Genomic DNA, 21,552 nt, shown 5'->3' with positions numbered 1-21,552 from the left:
TGAGATAGCAGACTAACAAGTGAGAAACGAACGTGAACCCTAACACCATCTGAACTGAAATTAATAAAGCATAGCAAAATCAGCTGGTAGTGTCTTTACAATTACTGTGTTGCTGTCTTCCAGGTATATAAACAACTTGCGTTTGTGGTGATTTATGTGGAAGTGCTCCCATTGTGTTAGCAAATCGGAACAGAATCAAAACTTTCAGTGTTTATAAAACAGTGTCTATATTAATGCATATATGTGCCAAATGACCAACCATTGCAAGTTGTAAATATAGGCCTTACTAATCGAATTGGAACTTTCCAGTGATAATGGAAAATACTCAGCTACTGTGTAATCGAAGCTGTCGTATCGCCACTACAGTGAAGCAGACGAAACACTATCTATCAGGTCCCGTCAAGTGCAAACTTTGAGTGGCACAGGTATATTATAGGAATACATTGGTATGATGGATGAAGGTGCCAGCACTGCTGTCTCTCGCCACACCTTTCTTTACCCTTCATTAATACCATATTGCAGTCTTTATGCCATTCTGTGAGCTTCCCCCGATGAAAGGCGAAACACCCAACAAAACTTCTACGAGCTACACACTTTATGTTGACTGCACTAAGATCACAAGTGCTACCAACCTCAGTGATATAGCAGCTGTAGCACTGCAGTACAGTGATGGCCCTTTTGTTTTGCACTGAGTGTCAGCTCAACAGAGAAAAAACATAACGAGTGAAGAAGCCACCCTTGACTCTTCAACGCATTTTCAATCTAGTTATTCCCATGTGCAGTCTACACTGTATCTGCTGCAGTTCATCAGCAAGCATGCACACCTAAGGTAGCAGCATTGCGTAGGAGACCAGTAAACACTTCCCCTCTCGCATCCCTATTCCTTATGGTGACCTACCTCTTCTTCTTCTTCTTCTTCTTCTTCTTCTTCTTTTTCTTCTTCTTCCTCTTCCTCCTTTCCCCATCCTTCTAAGACACTGAAGCTCAACATAACATCGACAAGTAATATATTGGCCCAATTTTTATGAGAACTATTTTTTTTATATATGAAAGTAATTTTCCAGATAACAAGATGTTGAAAAAAAGAAGTTTTTTGACAATATTATGCAAACTTTTGGACATACTGCCAGGCTACTTTAGCATTACATTTTTTCAGCTCAGAATCAAATCTTAGTAGAAAACAATATCCATGATAAGACAGTAGTAGTTACTATAGACAACACTGCAGTTATTGAAAAAACTGCCTAAATTTTAAGGATTTGATGTTCACCCTGTTTTGCCCACTGCATCAACTTAACAGTAATGACTTTTTCAAAGCAGAAACATTTTTCAAAATTTTATTGAAATTAAAGGCTATTGTGGCTTTCTTTCATAACTTAACACTAGCCAGTGACAAACTGCACCATGTTAAAAAAAAGCAAACAAAAAAGAACTGAGACTGATATAAGAAATGCCAACTCGATCGAACAGCTCATCCCACGTGCTCATAAGAATTTAAGAAGTACTTGAACGTTCTGAAGTGGCAACAACAACAAACTCAGGGGAGTCATATCACTGCTCCCTCAATTATACTTCTTATACAAGGTATTGCTGCAAATTTTTCACGCTTGTAAGGTACCTGAACAACTAGTTAAGGACAAAGTGTTCTGGATTCCTTGATTAAATCAATCAATGAAAAAATGAAACCATTTAACACATTGACTGTTAATGTGCTTGTGACATTATTAGATCCTAGGTTTAAACAACTTGTTAAGGACATTTCAAGAGGCAGAGGACACTTCACAGAGAGTATGCTGCTATCACTGCGTCAACTACAAGGATAATATCTCAAAGAGAAGTGCTAATATGTCTACTGATACGTCTAACAGTTTGAAATTGGATGATCTACTTTTTGTGCCCAATTAGCATCAGCATAATGTCAATGTCGTTACACCAATCAGTGATTCCATAATTGACCTACATCAGTATTTTGAAAAACCTGTAGTAGACAAGCATGCTTGCGTATTAGAATATTATGCAAAATCAAATAGTGTGTTGCAATGCAATGGCCATTAAATTTTTGTGGTGTCCAGCGACTTCGGTTCTTGCAGAGAGGGTTTCCTCCAAGGGAGGGTAAATAATTACTTAAAAAGGCAACAGACTGAAGCAGAAAAATTTAAACACCTTATGTGTATCTTTTAATGTTGTATTTTAAACAACAGACTAAAGGACAATAATTTACATACCTTACTTTTTATAAAACAAAATTTGCAAATCTTGTTGTTTTTTTAAGCAATAAAAATTCTTAGAAAGGTATTTTTCATTTGAAATACCTTCACAAAACAATTGATAGTTAATCATACATCGATAGTTTTTAAAAATACTGTCGATAATATTGGATGTGTCAACTGTCAATGTTTAAAAATGTAACACTACCTGTACCAAATAGGACTAACAGGTGACATTAAATGTACACAGAGAAGGGCAGTACAAATGGTAACAGTTTGTTTAATTCATGGGAGAGTGTCGCAGATATACCGAAAGAATTGAACGGGCAGCCTCTTGAAGACAGGCATGAACTATCCTGAGAAAATCTATTAACAAAGTTTCAAGAACTGGCTATAAATGATGACTCTAAGAATATACTACAATCCCCTATGTATTGTTCACATAGGGATCATAAAGATAACACTAGAATAATTACTGAATGCACATGGCATTCAAACAGCCGTTCTTTCTGCACTCCATACTTGAATGGAATGGGAAAACACCCTAATAACTGGCACAATGGGATGTATCCTCTGCCATGCACCTCACAGTGGTTTGCAGATTTATTTATTTACTCGTATGGTTGACATACAGAGTAAAATTACAGGTATATAACATTAGTAATACTATATATAACAGGAATATGAAAATACAAAACTACGTACAAAATTAACTAAATGTCAATATGTAGGTTTCTGATCCATGTAAGAGATGTATTGTTAGCTTTCATGAGGTCGCTCCAACTCCCCTGGTAGGAATGCCAGGGGCATTCATCTCTAATGTGCTTGACTGTCTGGTTTGGAGCCCCACAGTCACAATCTGGAGACTCTGTAGCACTCCATTTGTAAAGAGAGTCTGTGCATCATCCATGCCCAGTGCAAGCTCTGTTCAATTTGACCCACAGTTTCCTGTGGAGTTCTGTGACAGCAGTATCACAATTATACTTTCAAAACCACTCATGCTCTTCAGGATTTTCAATAAATTGACAGCTCTGGTTCCACAGGTCTCTCAGCCCAGTATTACTAGCAACTAACTCTTTTGCTTGCTGTAATGGTGGTGGTGGTTTGCAGAGTAAACATGTAGATGTAGATGTGTTATATCATTAACTAAAACTGTACAACAGCCTAACACAGGAAGTTAAAGATGTAAATGACCTTGGCATCTTTAATCAAAGAATTAAAAAGTATTTGTCAAATAACAGTTATTATAATATAAAGAAATACACTATGTGATCAAAAGTATCCCAACACCTGGCTGAAAATGACTTACAAGTTCATGGCACACTCCATCAGTAATGCTGGAATTCAGTATGGTATTGGTCCACCCTTAGCTTTGATGACAGCGTCCACTCTCGCAGGCATATGTTTAATCAGGTGCTGAAAGGTTTCTTGGGGAATGGCAGCCCATTCTTCACGGAGTGCTCCAACAAGGAGAGGTATCGATGTCAGTCGGTGAGGCCTGGCATGAAGTCAGCATACCAAAACATCCCAAAGATGTTCTATAGGATTCAGGTCAGGACTCTGTGTAGACCAGTCCGTTACAGGGATGTTATTGTCGTGTAACCACTCTGCCACAAGCTGTGCATTATGAACAGGTGCTTGATCATGTTGAAAGATGCAATTGTCATCCCTGAATTGCTCTTCGATGCCCCCTCCATGAAAAACATGACCACACCATAACACCACCACTTTCGAATTTTACTGTTGGTACTACACACGCTAGCAGGTGACATTCGCTGGGCATTTGCCATACCCACATCCTGCAATCTGATCACCACATTGTGTACTGTGATTCGTCACACCCCACAATGTTTTTCCACTGTTCAATCGTCTAATGTTTATGCTCCTTACACCAAGCAAGGCATCGTTTGGCATTTACCAGCATGATGTGTGACTTATAAGCAGCCGCTCGAACATGAAATCCAAGTTTTCTTACCTTCCTCCTAACTGTTGTAGTACTTGCAGTAGATCCTGATGCAGTTTGGAATTCCTGTGTGATGGTCTAGACAGAGTCTGTCTATTACACATTATGAACCTCTTCAACTGTCGGCGGTCCCTGTCAGTCAACATACAAGATCAGCCTGTCCACTTTTGTGCTGTATGTGTCCCTTCATGTTCCCATTTCACTATCACATTGGAAACAGTGGATCTAGGGATGTTTAGGAGTGTGGAAATTTCACATACAGATGTATGACACAAGTGACACCCAATCACCTGACTATGTTCAAAGTCCTTGAGTTCCGCAGAGTGCCCCTTTCTGCTCTCTCACAATGTCTAATGACTACCGAGTTCGCTTATAAGGAGTACTTGGCAGTAGGTGGCAGCACAATGCACCTAATATTTAAAAAAGTATGTTTTTGGGGGTTTCCAGATACTTTTGATCACATAGTGTACTTAAAATAGCCCCCAAGAGCCAAAGAATCATCCTTAAACTGTAATATGTAACTTTATCCACAAAATGTACCATGTAAATAGAAACACTGAAGGACTACATATAAGAACTACAAAAAATGTAAGGAATTATTATGTTATTTACAAGAATATTTGTTATGTATGTATTTAATAAGAACCATTGTATCAAACTCTAATAGTTAAAGAATGAGATGACTCTTAACAAAAATAGCAAATCTGATTATGTTGGAGGATCTGATACAATCTCGCAATGCTTACGCAAAGTAATACAAACAAAGGAGCATGCATTGCAACATTATAAATTCAATATATTGATGTGACTAGAATACCTGGAACAACAAAAAATGAAATGACATATAGACACTATCTAAAAATATGTGCAATATATGTAAACTAATGTTTAAACCCATATTTCTACAATTCATACACAGAAATGTAATTGCAATAATTGTGTAGCTATGCGTGAAAATTCAGGATTCATGTTAACATTAAAATTAGAGATGGTTCCAACAAATATTAACATTTATTAATTAAACATTATTGTGAAAAACTAATTCACGTATTTTGGCACTGATAACTGTTTTAAAAAGATTGCGACAAATTGTAAATCTAAATTCTGTCACTTGTTTTAGAAAACGAATCAAAATAACTGTTTCATATTTTGATTGTTGAAACACACAAAAGGACCAATGACAACAGCAGTGTATGGCTAATATTGACTTAGATTTTGTAGAATCAATGTTACATCATCTTTGTTGTGGAAATAAACAAGTTATGAAGTATATTTATGTTTAGCCATATATTTACTTGATTTGATTAACCTGATGTCTCAATAAAGGGTTCCATTTTTCATTACCGGTGGAGAGTAATGCAACAAAGCACGAGTATCCAGTACTGACACCCAGAAAAGATAGTTAATTTTACATCCTTACATCATATATTGTACCATGGAAGAATAAATAAATAAAAAATAAATGAATAACTCCATCACTCACTGAAACATTATTGGTGCTATTATACTTAGGAGACAGCTCTAACAAGGACTGGAATTTTTGATACACATGAAATCTTTTTAATTATTTTACATGTTCTAACTGGAGATGGGCACTAGTAAGGGTATCTTTAGCTGACCTGTTAGTTAGTACAAGCTCTAAACATCATTGATTCATATGATCAGGCTGTAGTTAAAATATTCACATAGTTTCTCATGTATACGGTATCTTCCACAGCTGTTCATTCATCTTGACCATATACTAGAAGCTCAAAATTAAATAAATTAATTACAACAATGGTTGCGTAGAATTTTCTCTTATAGTCTGTACATCAAATGCATTCTGTATCTGCCATAAAAAGAACATACCTTAAATGTTTTTTTCATGTCACTGCTTCTGTATTCCCTTAATGCATTATCGACAACACCTTGCATCCACTGATGAACTTTCGACCTTAACATAAAGCCTTTTTCATCAAACCACTTCTTCACTTTTGTTTTGACTGTATCATTCCTGTAAAAAAATATGAGAAGAAAAAATATCTGTTTCAACACAAACTTTTGATATCACTGTAATGAAGTTTACACAATACAAATGTCTTTTCACTGCCAGCATACAATGAGCTAACTTTATCAAATGCACCACTATAGTATTCAGATAATAAAGACAATTAGTGAAATACTATAAGCAAAACAAAATAAACTAATAAACAAAACAAACTAATAAAATGTTGCTCCATTCATAGGGCATAACATTTTTATTTTCGATGAATACTTGTCATATAGATCATTATATCAGGTTCTGGAAATCAAAAAGCCTTTGAATCAGCCACATATTTTCAAAATTACTCCATTTCTGAGAGCTCTATCATCAGTGAACAGTGTTGTATGGGGTGAAACATTTTTCAGGAATCTACAAAAATTGAAATTATCAATTATTTGCATACCCTGGTTGTGACATACAAAAAATTTGAAAAAAAATGGGCATTTGAAACACACATTGTTAAAAGAAGCCATTATACTTGTGCATACAATATACTGTACACACATTTACTGATAATTTTGAACGTATTGTTGGTGGCAATCTGACAGAAGACATTCCACTGTTTTCTATCACAGAAGACACAAAAAGTTCAAATTAAAAGTAATCTAAGAAAGTGGTTATTTTCACAGGGTACTAACAAGGGAATGCTCCAATCCAACTTATGGAAATCAACCCTGAAATTGTTTTATGCTGGAAGAATACAACAAAAGAAATGCACTATCAAAATTTTACCTCTAATATCCGCTGCAAATATTGCTAAACTCGTGAACCACCAATGACAGCGGTTTGTACAGCCCTTCCTGCCTAGCATGTGATTCACCATGACGAGACAACCTAGTAATTTTGTAATTTGTAATTGCCTCATAGAGTTACTATCCAGCGTGACACAAGTGAATTTGAAGCACTTAAACTATACAAAAAATGTCATATATCATTAATGTTTTGAGTATGAGGCAGTTCATACTGACAGCAGAATTCTTGTATGTGAAATTCTTATAAAGGTGACTAGCAGAGGAAAATAAATAGAGGCAGTGTCTGATGTTACATTACAGACAACTTCCATCAAGCATGACTTTAATATATTTAAAATGAAGGATTTCTTACACACTCATCATTTTATAACAACTGCTGCAGCAAAGTCTTTATGATACGTTTTGAATAATGTATATTTTACTAACAATGAAACTGTTCCTTGTTTATTCCCCATAGGCATCACAATAAAGTTAAGTGTCACCTGAATGACAAAAACTAACATTTCCCTTACACCAAGCATACCTGATGAAAGAAAAATTAATGTTTTCAGGCACATCACAGTAATTATTAGTTTTATTTCGACAGAATTATGCTGGAGTAAGAAATAGTCCTCCCAGTTGCTCTGCTTGTTGTGCTGCATACCGACCATATTTCAAGCAATTCGTGAAATGTGCCAATGAAAACTGATAATGCACAAATACTCGCCTGATTAACCTCAAATGCAACAGAGTTATGGGAAATTGTCCAACAATTTCATTTAAAACACTTTTCACAGCGAAAAAAATTCTTTCTTGAGAGTCAAACTGGCTATTCCACATGGAATCTGAATTATATCAACAGTCTTACTGAAAGACAGATGTATTGTTATGTCCAAGCCAAGGATCCAACAAAAGCAATGAATTAATTTCTGCAACTCCTTAGAAACCATTTTAAATGAAATGTTGAAAATTATTCTTTACTCTTTATCCAGATTTTGATAGGTCAAATGCCACTGAACAGCTCTTTTTTTTATTTTTGGTCCTAATGTGCCTCGACATCCCTGAAGACAGATACAAAGCTACAGAAACAGTAATCCACTCATGGTTATCACTGTTCTTGTATATGAAAGTGTCATAGCATTAATTGATTGAAGAACAGACTGTCTTTTTTCCACCTCAAAATGATTAACTGCAGTTTGCTTGCAATTCTTTCATAAAACCTTGTTGATTGACATTAGACACAGCAGATGTGGGGATAACAGCAAACTTCGGCTTCACATCAGCTACAAATTAATAGCTTCTTCTCTATACTTTCACTTGAAGTAAATTTCATTGTTTGGCAACTTCCTTATGACTTCTTGAATATATTCATCTCAATTGTGACTTGGAGAGCCCAGTCTCTTAGATCTCCATTGGTAATGGTGCACTGTCTCTCACCAACAGCTCTACATGGTTCATGTTTCAAGAAAAGTCCTCTAAAGTTCACAGGTTTATTAATTGGGTGGGAGGGAGGGGGTAACAGAACTTTTCGGCCAAGCTGCACAGTAGATCTTTCGGCCAATTTTCCTTTCACATTTTTTGCAAATTTCATTTTGGTGCATATTTACTACTTTGTATAAGTCTTTCTTCCATTTATGCAGTTCACAGTCAGCTTTTTTCGAAGTAAAACCTGCTTTGCACATGGGATACCATTAAGTGTTAAACATGATGAATATTAATTCCATATTATCTCCAATCATAATACTTTCACTACCACAACAGCAACTAGCTATTATTATGGATATTAATGAGTTTCAAATTTGATTCTACAGTAAGTGTGGACAATTGTTTCAGAGGATATCAATGAAAGCTGAAATTGGATTTACACACTGGGGTTGCACTGAGTTGTGTGATCTGCTTGCCAATGCACCATCAACCAAGGATATGCACCTGTCAAATTGCACATGAACAGTGCACAACAGTTCCAGTTCAGATTCAGATTCAGATTCTTTATTAGTCATTCAGCATTGTTACATGCAATAGACTTCGTCAGTTCACTTAACATATTAATTTTACAAAAAAAAAAAAAATTACATATTTAAGTTGATATTGGGCATTTCTAAAAATTCTTCTAATGAATAGAATGGATTAGTTAACAAGAAGTTATGAACATTGTCTTTAAATAATTTGTCAGGCTTGATTGACCCATTTTTAGACAATTTGTTATATATTTTAATTGCCATATACTTATGACTATTGTTAGTTTTAGCTAATCTATTTTGTGGCAGCAAAGAAGTACACGTTCTTGTATAGTAGCCACGTCTTTTATTTGTTACACTTAAATTAGGTAGTTCAGCAAGTATGTAGTTAACACTGTCAAGAATATATAAATTAATTACTGTTAAATTCTATATTTAGTGAACAATGGTTTACAATGTGTTCTATTATCTACATTAGCCATTACTCTGATTGCTTTCTTCTGGATCACCATAATTTCATTTATTTTTCTGCTGTTTCACCAGAGTATTAACCCATACCTTAAAACAGATTGCAAAAAGGCAAAGTACGCTGTCCTTACATACTCAAATGTCACACAACACATCAGTCTCTTCAACAAATATATAACTCTTGACAACCTAACCACTATGTGATCAACATGAGAGTTCCATGTTAGACTGTTGTCAAGTACAATACCTAAAAACTTTGCCTTTTGTTTTTCTATTTTTGTAGTCTTTGATAGACTGAACCACATATTCTGGGTCTTTTCCTCATTTAATAGCAGACCATTGGCATTAAACCATGATGTTGCATTTTCTTTTGCCAATTTCATATCACTTACAAGGTTATCAAGTACATAAAAAGTTGTGTCATCTGCATACATATATGTATTTACATCTATATTTCCTGGTAAGTCATTTATGTGTACAAGGAAAAGAAGTGGTCCCAATTTAGATCCCAGTGGCACTCCATGTTGAACCTCGAGTATGTTTGACAGATGACTTCCTGAACTCACCACCTGGTTCCTTTTATTGAGGTATGATTTGATGAGTTTTAAACTTTTATCAAATATTCCATAGTACTCAAGTTTAGAGAGCAGAAGTGAGTGGTCAACACAGTCAAAAGCTTTGCTCAGATCACATAAGGTTACCTGTGCGTGCGCATGGTCCTCAAATGCTGCTAGAATGTCTCTGACTAAGAGCTCTATGGCATGTATAGCTGACCTTCCTTTTCTGTAACCAAACTGTGATGCACTTAACATACCATTTAGTTCTAGGTACTCATACATCTGCTTATATATTATGCCTTCAAAGACTTTTCCTAGTACTGGAATTAGTGAAATTGGTCTGTAGTTTGCAGGGTCTGATTTGACACCCTTCTTAAAGACTGGAGTTACCTTGGATAGTTTGAGAGGATCAGGAAAAAACCCTTCTATGAGACACAGGTTTATAGAATATGTTAATGGTGCTACAATGTAATGTATGATTTCTTTCAATAGATTGTTTGACATATTAAAAATATCTGTATTGTATGAATTTTTCATTTCTTTGACTATTTTAAGAACTTCATGTTGGCATACCTCTTTGAAATGTTTCAATGATGATCCGGCCCTATCATGATTTAGGTTTGCTCTCTTCAGATAATCTATACATGTTACATTAGGTTTACTGATCAGCTTTTTGATATCATCAGCACAGCTTACAAAATATTACTGAATGTATCTGCTGGTATTGGGACTGTCTTGTCGAAGTTTCTGACTGCACCTTTAACAGTATTAATTACTGACCAGGCTGTTTTGGATTGTTTTTTACTATTTTTTATGAAATTTGTGTTGTATCTTAGTTTCGCTAATTGCAACTCTTTCTTATACAGTTTCTTAGTGATTTTTTCGAGATCCTTAATTTCATTAGAATTGTTTACTTTGGCAAGGCGCTTCAACAGCAGTAGCTTATTTTTTAGATTCTCCAGTTCTTTGGTGTACCAAAATTTACCTTTTCTTGTTTTATGGTATTTCTTTTGAACAAGATGGGCTTTTAAAATACCTGTTAAGTAATTGTGGAATGTTTCATAAACTGTTTGGGCACTGGAATCACAGTTTTGAAATAATTTGTCCCAGTTTGTTATGCTCAACTGATGTGTTAGTTTTATGAGATTGTGTTTTGTTAATTATTAAGGTATTAGATTTTGTTAATTTTTGTCCAGTCTTGCTCTCATCCCTTTTTATAAAATGTCTTAACTTTACTGTTAACATGGAGTGGTCTGAGAAAACAAACTCCTTTGCCTTGGTGGAGTACATATCACGAGCACAGTTGACAAAAGCATTATCCAAGCACGCTTGTAGTCTTGTTGGTTCTGAATTTACATGATGGAAGTTGTGCTGCCTTAGCATATTCAGTAACTTATTTACACTGGGTTTGTTACATGTTACATCAAAGCTTGAATTAAAGTCTCCCCCAATTACAGTTACATACTGTTTCCATTTCGTTGTGTAGCAGAGTACACTGTCTAAATTATCTAAAAAAGTTTTATCATCTGAGTCAGGGGAATGGTAGATACATACTATGATAAGTTTCATTATATAACATATGATCCCGGTAATTTCAAAGTGTTTCTCTACACATGCCCAACTAAGATCTAGTTCTCTACACTCTATTTCATTTGAAACGTAGATAACAGTACCACCATTACGGTACTGAGATCTGCAAAAACTGTTTCCATATTTATAACCTTCTGGTACATAGTATTGTATTTGTTCTGGTTTAAGCCAATGTTCTGATAGACATAAGAAAGAATACTTATTCTGTGGCAATGACTCATCCAGAATTTCAACTTTATTTTCAAGACCCTGAATGTTTAAAAATAGGATGTTGTTGTGACTTATCTGTGAGTTAGCAGGCTGGTTTTTCACATTTTTATTTTCTTCTTGGCTTGAAACCATAAAAAATTATCACTGAATGACACAGATGTATTTTTCCTTTGGCTCCTCCTTAAGCATTGCTGTGTTGCTGCTCCAGTCGTTGTTGGTTCTGTTACTGCTGCTGCTTCTGCTGATAATGATGCTGCTGCTGCTGTTTCACTTATTTCTGGTGTTTGTTGTTCCATAACTGCTGTGCCTTTCTGTGAATTAATAACATTTGGAGTGTTCACTTGCATTAATAAAATTTCACATTTGTCTTGGAGAGGTGTAGCTTCACTGATAGCAGATTTCACATTGGATTCTACAGGATACACACACTTCCTGTCCATGAGAGGTATGACTTTTCTATCATCACACTGCACATTTGAGATTTTATTTACAAGTTCTAAAATTTTGGTTACTATTATGTTTTTTCCAAGTACATTTAGATGGAAACCATGTTTTGTGTGAAATCTTTCCCTAAATTGCTGATGTTCACAAATGTTACATTTTCAAACCGCTTGCAAATATTTTGCATCTCTCTATTTGCAGTTTCAATTTCTTTATTTACACAGGACCATTCTATCAAGTCATAATGGTGCGGCACTGAAAAAACAATAACATTTGTTCCTCTCAGCTCATACAGTTTTCTTTTTAGCGAGATTAAGAGATCGTTTTTTTCGTTCCTAGCTATATCATTTGATCCCGCCAGGAAGATGGAAAAGTCCTTTTTGCTCAATGAGGAAATTCTTTCTTGACTCATTGACGTAGCAGCACTGAATTTTGCTCCTGGTTTTATTGTACAGTTAAAACTAAAATTCTGACTACTTGTGTGCCGAAATTCAGCGGCTGTATTTCGTCCTTGGCTGTCGGCATACAGTTCAATTTTACCGGTTCTTGCTGTTCCGAGATTACCTGTTTCCTGACTATCTTTACAGTAAGCGAAGTCTTGTTTGGCACTATTTATTGTGTCTTTTTTGCTAACACATGTCGATATTGTCTCAGTAGAGCAGCTTAGCGGTGGAAGATTTTTCGTGAGCACTTTCGCATATGATCTTTTACTTAACTGCTGCTGAAATATTCCATGTTTTACCTTATTCACAAAGTCGTTTGGTTTTCCACATGGTACACTCGCACTGTTAACTTCACTTTCACAATCCGTAGTCGAAAGAGCTTGAAAGTAATTTTCGTTCACTATATTTATGTTTCTTTCGCCGTTTTCTGTATCTTGCATTATCTGTTTGCGTCTTTTGTACTTCACTTCCGTCCAATTCTCCGACATATTCGTACTTTCATGGCGCGAGTTTTTCATGTTCCGTTCACTTTTTTCTTCTTTAAGTTTCTTGATATCCATCTTCAAGGAACTGATAATAAATTGTAGACTAGACACCCGTTCGCTGAGCATATATGTGTCTCCAGCTGCCCACCAACCTATGAATTTGGCAATTTTCCATATTTTTTAAAAATACTAGCACAGTGGATCTTAACAATTAAAATTTTAACAGGGACTTTCTTTCAGTGGATTATTACCGTATAAAAAGTTTCAGGGCATGTTTTAACACATCACATTGGACCATTCCCACGTAGGTATAAAACAACAGACCACCACCAGACCACCGACAGTTTCCATGGTTTTCCACACTTCTTACCTACTTGTCATCCATCTGAGTATAAACACGTTGGTTTTTTATTTTGGCCCCACACTGATTGTCTGACCTGTTTAATGCAAGCTACTGATCTTATAAGCCAAGTACTAATTTTTTGGGATTTTCTGAAGGTCTTTTACTAATGTGTATTTGTGAATAAAAGGCACAGATATTATATTTGTATATACTAGAATGGACAAGAACCTTGAGGTATGCTGATTCGGAAAAGAACAGGTGACATTCTTGTATTCTAAATTAACTAAGGGCTGAATATTAAAGACAGCTGTTCTCCTGAAGATCATCAGTCATAAATATCACCACTTTGCTACAATTATTCTTTAATTATCACAACTGGAAAGCTGTTTTCTTATAGTCATAGTACAATGCGTTAAGCAGGAGATTCAAAAACTGGACAGTGAGTCTGTTTCAACTGCCACCCAGGGTGCAATTATTGGGCATCATAATAATGTCTTTCCTTCCCTCAGATGTATATTTTGGGAATGGCATCCAATGCATGCACATCCTTGTGTGTGTGTGTGTGTGTGTGTGTGTGTGTGTGTGTGTGTGTGTGTAAATTTTTTGGAAGCTTTTTTCTTTTTATTGAAATATATTTGCTCGATATATTTTAGTATGTGTAGATGAAATCACATTCATGTACAGGATGTCCCTAAAGTTTAAGGTCAAAATTATACAGATGGACAGATTCTTAAAGTGAATACTTTGTTTACTGACAAAAAACTTACATCTTACATCAACAACTCAACCTCAAAACAACTCTTCAAAATGATGAGCACCAGTCACAACACAAGCATTATAATGCCACAAAATGTTGCCACCCCTGTCAAGTACCCTGTAGTAAAATCACACACAGTTTCTCTAAGGTTTCTACTGGGGCTGCATACACCGACAACTTCATGTAGTCTCCAGAAACAATTTCACTGTGGCCACATAAAATATGATCATACTTTAATTTTCAAGGTAGTACCACAAACGCTGACGGGGGGGAGGGGGGGGGGGGGGGGGGGAGAACCCTACTACTACCAACATATGCTTCATTCACATCACTCATTCCAGTAAAAGTACTGCCACTGTTTCCTTATTTCAAAATACTCAATTCTGGATTATGTTACATGTGTACGAATTTGACCTTTAATGGTCTACTCTAAATACCGTTGTTAATTAGTCTAAAGTTAGTAACTTGTATGTCCCAGGGATTTACTTCTATTTTTACATGATACTCTAATAGGCACTTGAACATATGTTTCATATTTTTAATATTGACGGTTTTATAAATATATATATATAATAATTCATGAAGAGGAAAAGCTGTTACCAAAAATCTCGAAAAGTTCTTAACCAACTTATTTCAAATTTTTACACGATACTCTAATTAACACTAACATGGACAAAGGACATATTTTTTAAACAACAATGCACAAGTTTTCCATTTCTGGATGTTCATCTTACTGCGTGGACAAGTGACTTCAGCTGATGATATATATGAGGAAAAAATACCACCACAGCTATATCTTGAGAATGTCTTTATTCTACCACACAATTAGTTTTGGTGGCACATTACCACCATCCTCATTGAAGGCAACACGATGTCAAATACAGACTCCTGATAAAGCCCATGTGTGCTTGTATCAAGGATCCCATAGTAAATGTGCCAATGAAATATAACACTCTTTTGGCACTGGTGAGGCCTGTGGATGGCGGTAATGTGCCGTCAAAATTAGTCGTGATAAAATAAAGGCATTCTCAAGATACGGCTGTGGTGGTATTTTTTTTTTTTTTTTTTTTCTCATTTACGAGATTTCTGTTTGTGAGACAGAAAATGCTGTGCTCTGAAATGTGCAATTTCGTTTTCTATCTCTCAGTCAGTTTTAACCATGACAGCAGGGCATTTAAGCCATTAGACAAATTGTACACAACTATGTATTGCTTGTTTTCTTTTTCTCCCTCGCAGTTTCTTCTTCTTCTTTCGATTTCGGCCATCTTTGGACCACGTTCAACAATTCACTTGCCCGGCTTTTTGATCTTTTTTTCTCTCTTCCCAATATTTCCTCATCATTTTCGAGTGGTTCCTCCTCCGCTCTTCCGACCATTTCCTGTTATTATTCTTTAGTTTCGTTTCTTCTGGAAAACACTTAATTTCGTTCACTATTTGTCTAAACTTTTCCCTGTCCCTGATTGACTCACGGGTGACATTAAAATAGGCCAAATCCTTTTTCACCATCTGTATCCATTTATTGTTGGTTTTTTCGTTCCTGTTACTATGTTCAAACACTTTTCTTGTTAGTCTGTTTCCATCCATCCTCGACAGGTGACCATAAAACGTTAGTCTGCGTTTACGCATTGCCTCACTCACTTTCTCAATAGTTTTGTATATTTCCTTATTACTCTTTAGCTTGTACTCTTCTCCAATCTTTCTCGGTCCTAATATTTTTCTCAAAATTTTCCTTTCTTTCTTTTCCATGTTTTCTATTTCCCCCTTTTTGTTAAGAGTTAGGCACTCCGATGCATACAGGCATTCTGGTCTAATGACAGTTTTATAATGTCTTAATTTAGCTTGAATCGAAATGTTTTTTTTTTTGTTATATATGTCTTTGGTTTTTTGAAAAGCAAATTCCATTTTCCTTGCTCTCGCCTGGTTTGCACTCTTGTCTAAACCATTCACTTGAATTATTTCACCTAAATACTTAAATTTTTCTACTCTCTTAATATTGCCGTATTTAGTAATAAGATTTTTCTTGTTATTTCTATGATTAGACATATACACGGTTTTTTCAAATGAAATCTGCAGTCCAGCTCTGGCCGAAACTTCTTGTAGTTTCTCCAGGTAGTTCTGAGCTATTTCTTCGTTTTCTGTAACTATTGCCAGATCGTCAGCAAAAGCTAAACAGTCCACTTCTATTTTTTCTTTTTTTGTTCCAATTCTGATGTCATTCTTGGTGCCTTTTAGTTCTTCTTTCCATATTCTCAATATCTTTTCCAGTACGCAGTTGAAGAGGATTGGGGATAAACCATCACCTTGTCTAACACCTGTTTTAATTTCGAACTTCCTTGAAATTTCACCCATAAATTTAACTTTGGCCTTACTGTTTGTTAGCGTCTGTTTGATAATTTGAATTGTTTTCTTATCGACCCCAAATTCTTCCAATACTTTCAGTAATGTTTCTCTATCTACCGAGTCGTATGCTTTTTTGAAATCTACAAATACTATTGCAAATCTCTGGCCTCTTGAGATTCTGTAACGAATTAGTGTTTTCAGGTTAAATATTTGTTCAACACAGGATCTACCTTGTCTAAAACCTGCTTGATATTCACCTATTTTTTTATCCAGAACTGGCTCCACGATTTGAAGTAATTTCCTTGACAAAATTTTGTATCCTACTGGTAGTAGCGAGATCCCTCTATAATTATTAACATTCATCTTATCCCCCTTTTTGTGTAGTGGGTGTATCAGGGCACACTGCCAGTCTTCAGGAATTCTTTCTTCGTCCCAGATCTTCTTAAACATATGTTCCAAAACTTGTGGGAGGTTGGTATCCATTATTTTTAGGATTTCTGGTACTATGGAGTCTTCACCTGGGGCTTTATTGTTTTTTAGACTGTGTATTATGTGTTTTATTTCTTCAGCGTCTGGAGGTTTTGACTCGGTATTAGTATTTCGGTGGTTTTCAAAACTCATTTTATCTTTGGGTGGTTCACAATTTAGTAGATTCTCGAAATATTTTGCTAATATTTCACAATTAGTCTTGTTTGTCAAACCTAGCTTGTTCTCTTCATCTTTAAAACATAAATTTGGGGATTGGTATTTGGTTAGCTGTTTTCTAAAAGTTTGTTTTAACAACAAACAGAAAAGTTGAATTTATGGCTTATCAGCTCCCAACTGATTTACACATTCATTTTAAGTGACTTCAATTCCCAATCAGGGTTTCACTGGCTGTAACAACAAACAAGACTCAAGGTCAGTGAGAGGGAGTAAGAGGAGATGGACAATGATTGGGGAGAGGGGGAGGAATGAGGAATTGCACATAGAAACGAAAGAGGAGATGGACAGAGAGACAGAAACAGGGAGAGGAGGTGATGGATAGAGGAAGAGAAGGAGGAGATAATAAAAGAAGGGGAGAGGTGGAGATGGACAGAGAGATGGGGGAGGAGGAGGTTCCCATACAAATTTCGCAATTGTGAAGCATTGCTGAGTTCACTAGTGTTATTGCAAATTCAGAAGTTTTAGATTGCATTTAAGTTAAGTTTATTATCCATTGGGTCCTTTATATCACTGAGTAAGGGATCAGAGATTTTAGGGCTAAATACCTCACCCCCTTCTCTGCCATACTACTGATAACTGATCTGTACTGTTAAGTCATTTCTCTTTATAGTATTAGTGAAGTTTCTTAATTGTTAACACAAAAATTCATAAGGAAGTTAATGTACTGTGATGCTGCAGTCAGTTAACTTAAAAAGTTTTAAGGAAGAGAATGCCACTTTCTTCCTCAACGATGTGCTCCCCATAACATAATGTACTAAGACATTAGTAAATGAAAATAGGAAAAGTAGGTCAATTTTTCTGACATTTTCAGCTCCAAGATCTTCTGTTTCACTTATTGATTTATCCTAGCACTTGGTAACAACTTGTACAATACAGAAATGTAGGTATTGTGTTTTAGGTATTGTGTTGTATCCAATTTCAGTGACAGTGAATACAATAGTTGCATTATCAGCAAGGAGAATTATATCTGATTATTGGATACATATGATGCAACATCATTTATTAATAAGAAGAACAATACCATATTCCTGTGTTACTTATTAATAACAAGAACAATACGAGATTCCTGTGTTACGACACTTGTAGTGATCATTCCCCATTCTGAAAATGCTGTTCCACTGTCTATACAAACTGTGTTTCACAACTAAACACTCCATACCCTTTTAATCTGATAGGGTGAAAACAAGTTACCCACAAGCTCTCTGACACCTTCACTTTTTAGCTTATTTTCAGAATACTGTGAACTGTACAATCGAATGTTTCTGGAAAGTCCCAGAAAATACCATCTGGCAGTATTTTGTCATTTAAATTAGTAATGTAAGTCAATTTTCAATGTATTTCAAGCCAAAACTGAAATACTTAAAATTAACTATAACAATTATGGTAGATTGCTATTCACCACATAGAAGATATGTTAAATGGCAGATGGGCACATTTAAAATTAGATTGTTGGATACTGTTCAGTTTTCAGACAAAGTCCTTCATCAGATTCACAAGAAACACACACAAGATGCTGTAATGTCGCTTTTGGGAATATACCGAGATGTAACAGCAGCAGGATGGTGGGCTGCTAGGTGTAACATTGGAAAAGCTGAGCTGGAGGGGAAAAAACGGAGAGGAAAATAGCACAAACATGGAAACAACTATGCACATGAGCTAGGGGCTGGGGATTGTGGGGAGGGAGGGAAGAGAACAGAAGGCATACGGAAGGCTGGAGTGAGAGTTGGAAGGGGACAGATGCTGCTGAAGGACAGGGAAATGCAGAGAGATATCCCGCTTGCACAATTCAGAAATGTTGTTGGTGGTGGTAAGAATACAGATGGCATGAATAGTCAAGCTGTCACTGAAGTCAAGCACATCAAATTGTGTGGAACGCTCGACAAATGGGTGGTCCAGCAGCCTCTTGGTTGCAGACTGATGGCGGCAGTTCATGTCCATAGACAGTTTGTTAAGGGTTGTCTCCAAGTAGACTGCCACGTACTGGTTGCAGGTAAGTTCATACACCACATGGCTGCTTACACAGCTTTCTCTGCCTTTGATGGGTTAGGGAATGCTTTAGACATGACTAGGGCAGGTGGTTGTCGGAGGATATACTATAAAATGGTGTGAATAGAAACAATTTTCGACTTTAAAAGACATACTTGCTAATTTTAAAAAGAAATATGAAAATCATAATTATATGCAAATATACATTCTGTGAATAACTTTTCAACTAATAATTGGATTCTGGACTTTCATAACAAAACAAAGATAAAAACAATTGGTGTTTCCATTCACCCCACAGAGTGGAGTGAATACAATCAGCAGTGTTAATCTTATTATTTTTTCTACTGGATGGTCTTTGGGATGAATAGGGGCATGTCAAAATCTATTCTGGATCTGGAGAATAAGAAATAAAATTTATCTGGTCCAAACAAGTTTTATTCTATGTTGTTGTTGTGGTCTTCAGTCCAGAGACTGGTTTGATGCAGCTCTCCATGCTACTCTATCCTGTGAAAGCTTCTTCATCTCCCAGTACCTACTCCAAACCTACATCCCTCTGAATCTGTTTAGTGTATTCATCTCTAGGTCTCCCTCTACGATTTTTACCCTCCATGCTGCCCTCCAGTACTAAATTGGTGATCCCTTGATGCCTCAGAACATGTCCTACCAATTGATCCCTTCTTCTGGTCAAGTTGTGCCACAAACTCCTCTTCTCCCCAATTCTATTCAATACCTCCTCATTAGTTATGTGATCTACCCACTAATCCTCAGCATTCTTCCGTAGCACCACATTTCGAAAGCTTCTGTTCTCTTCTTGTCTAAACTATTTATCATCCACATTTCACTTCCATACATGGCTACACTCCATACAAATACTTTCAGAAACAACTTCCTGACACTTAAATCTATACTCGATGTTAACAAAATTCTCTTCTTCAGAAACGCTTTCCTTTCCATAGCCAGTCAACATTTTATATCCTCTCTACTTCGACCATCATCAGTTATTTTGCTCCCCAGATATCAAAACTCATTTACTACTTTAAGCGTCCCATTTCCTAATCTAATTCCTGCAGCATCACCCGACTTAATTTGACTACATTCCATTATCCTCGTTTTGCTTTTGTTGGTGTTCATATTATATCCTCCTTTCAAGACACTGTCCATTCCGTTCAGCTGCTCCTCAAGGTCCTTTGCTGTCTCTGACAGAATTACAATGTCATCGGCGAACCTCAAAATTTTTATTTCTTCTCCATGGATTTTAATTCCTACTCCGAATTTTTCTTTTGTTTCCTTTACTGCTTGCTCAATATACAGATTGAATAACATCGTGGATAGGCTACAACCCTGTCTCACTCCCTTCCCAACCACTGCTTCCCTTTAATGCCCCTCGACCCTTATAACTGCCATCTGGTTTCTGTACAAATTGTAAATAGCCTTCCGCTCCCTGTATTTTACCCCTGCCACCTTCTATATGATGACTAAAAATATTACAGGAACTGTGGCTTTTTAAAATTCAGTTTTCTTCAAATAAATGTACTTCTAATTACTTTATTGTAAACTGAAACTGATGAACTTGGTTTGTTTGTTAATACAGTAAGTCACAGACATCACGCTTAATGTCCAGGAATCTTCAAGTAATACTACCAGTAGTAACAAAGAGCTTTCAAACACCCCCTTGACTAAAAAATAGCTCCTCTTCTGTTAAAACAAATATAAATGACTGCTCACTCATTTCATATACTTTATTTACATCATAAAGTCCTAGATTCAGAACAGTGTCAGCCAGTTCTTCATTTCCATTAAATTCTTGGTCTTCTTCTGAGGAATCCATAAGATTACTTTCTATTCACCCCACAAATTCCAAAAACAGATTTCTACATTTTCAATTATCTAAAATAAGTCAGATTAAAGTATACTTTAAAACTAAACTTTTGGTAAATGAAAGAGGAATGCAGATTTGCTTACCATGCACTTACACTAAAACAACATACAACTTACAAGTGAAGTCCAACATAAGGAAATTCAGCACAGAGAGAACAAAACATCAACTGACATTGTCACCAACTTTGAAATTCATAATTTCCCTGTTAGATTGGTTTAGCCCAGACTAGACAAGCAAATCTTTGAATGTATTCCAATTTGTCTTCTGACATGATGATATTGTATTTTTATGGAAGTTTCATTTATGTTCAGTCCATTGCTTCATGGTAAATGACAGGTCTTGCAGTCAGGTCTTTTGCAGGGATATGAATCAAGGGACAAGGGATTTGGGGCAGGGATGAGATAGAGACAGATAAGGATATTACATAGGTTGAGTGGGTACGGCTTTGGGAGAAGTGGGGAGGATA

General features: G+C 36.0%; 1 protein-coding gene across 2 annotated transcripts in view; it reads right to left on the bottom strand.

Moving 5' to 3' along the window:
* Positions 1–21,552, bottom strand: part of LOC126475382 (cyclic GMP-AMP synthase-like receptor) — a 259,124-nt gene that overhangs the window by 132,621 nt on the left and 104,951 nt on the right. For both annotated transcript variants that reach the window (XM_050103207.1, XM_050103208.1), the window contains one exon: positions 6,019–6,163. In XM_050103207.1, coding sequence (XP_049959164.1) covers positions 6,019–6,163 — 145 coding nt within the window. The remainder of the gene's footprint in view (positions 1–6,018; positions 6,164–21,552) is intronic.

Source organism: Schistocerca serialis, chromosome 4 (genome assembly GCF_023864345.2).
Source record: "Schistocerca serialis cubense isolate TAMUIC-IGC-003099 chromosome 4, iqSchSeri2.2, whole genome shotgun sequence".
NCBI classification, from domain to species: Eukaryota; Metazoa; Arthropoda; class Insecta; order Orthoptera; family Acrididae; genus Schistocerca; species Schistocerca serialis.
Note: the sequence above shows the minus strand (reverse complement) of the source record. Positions and strands in the feature narration are given on the sequence as shown.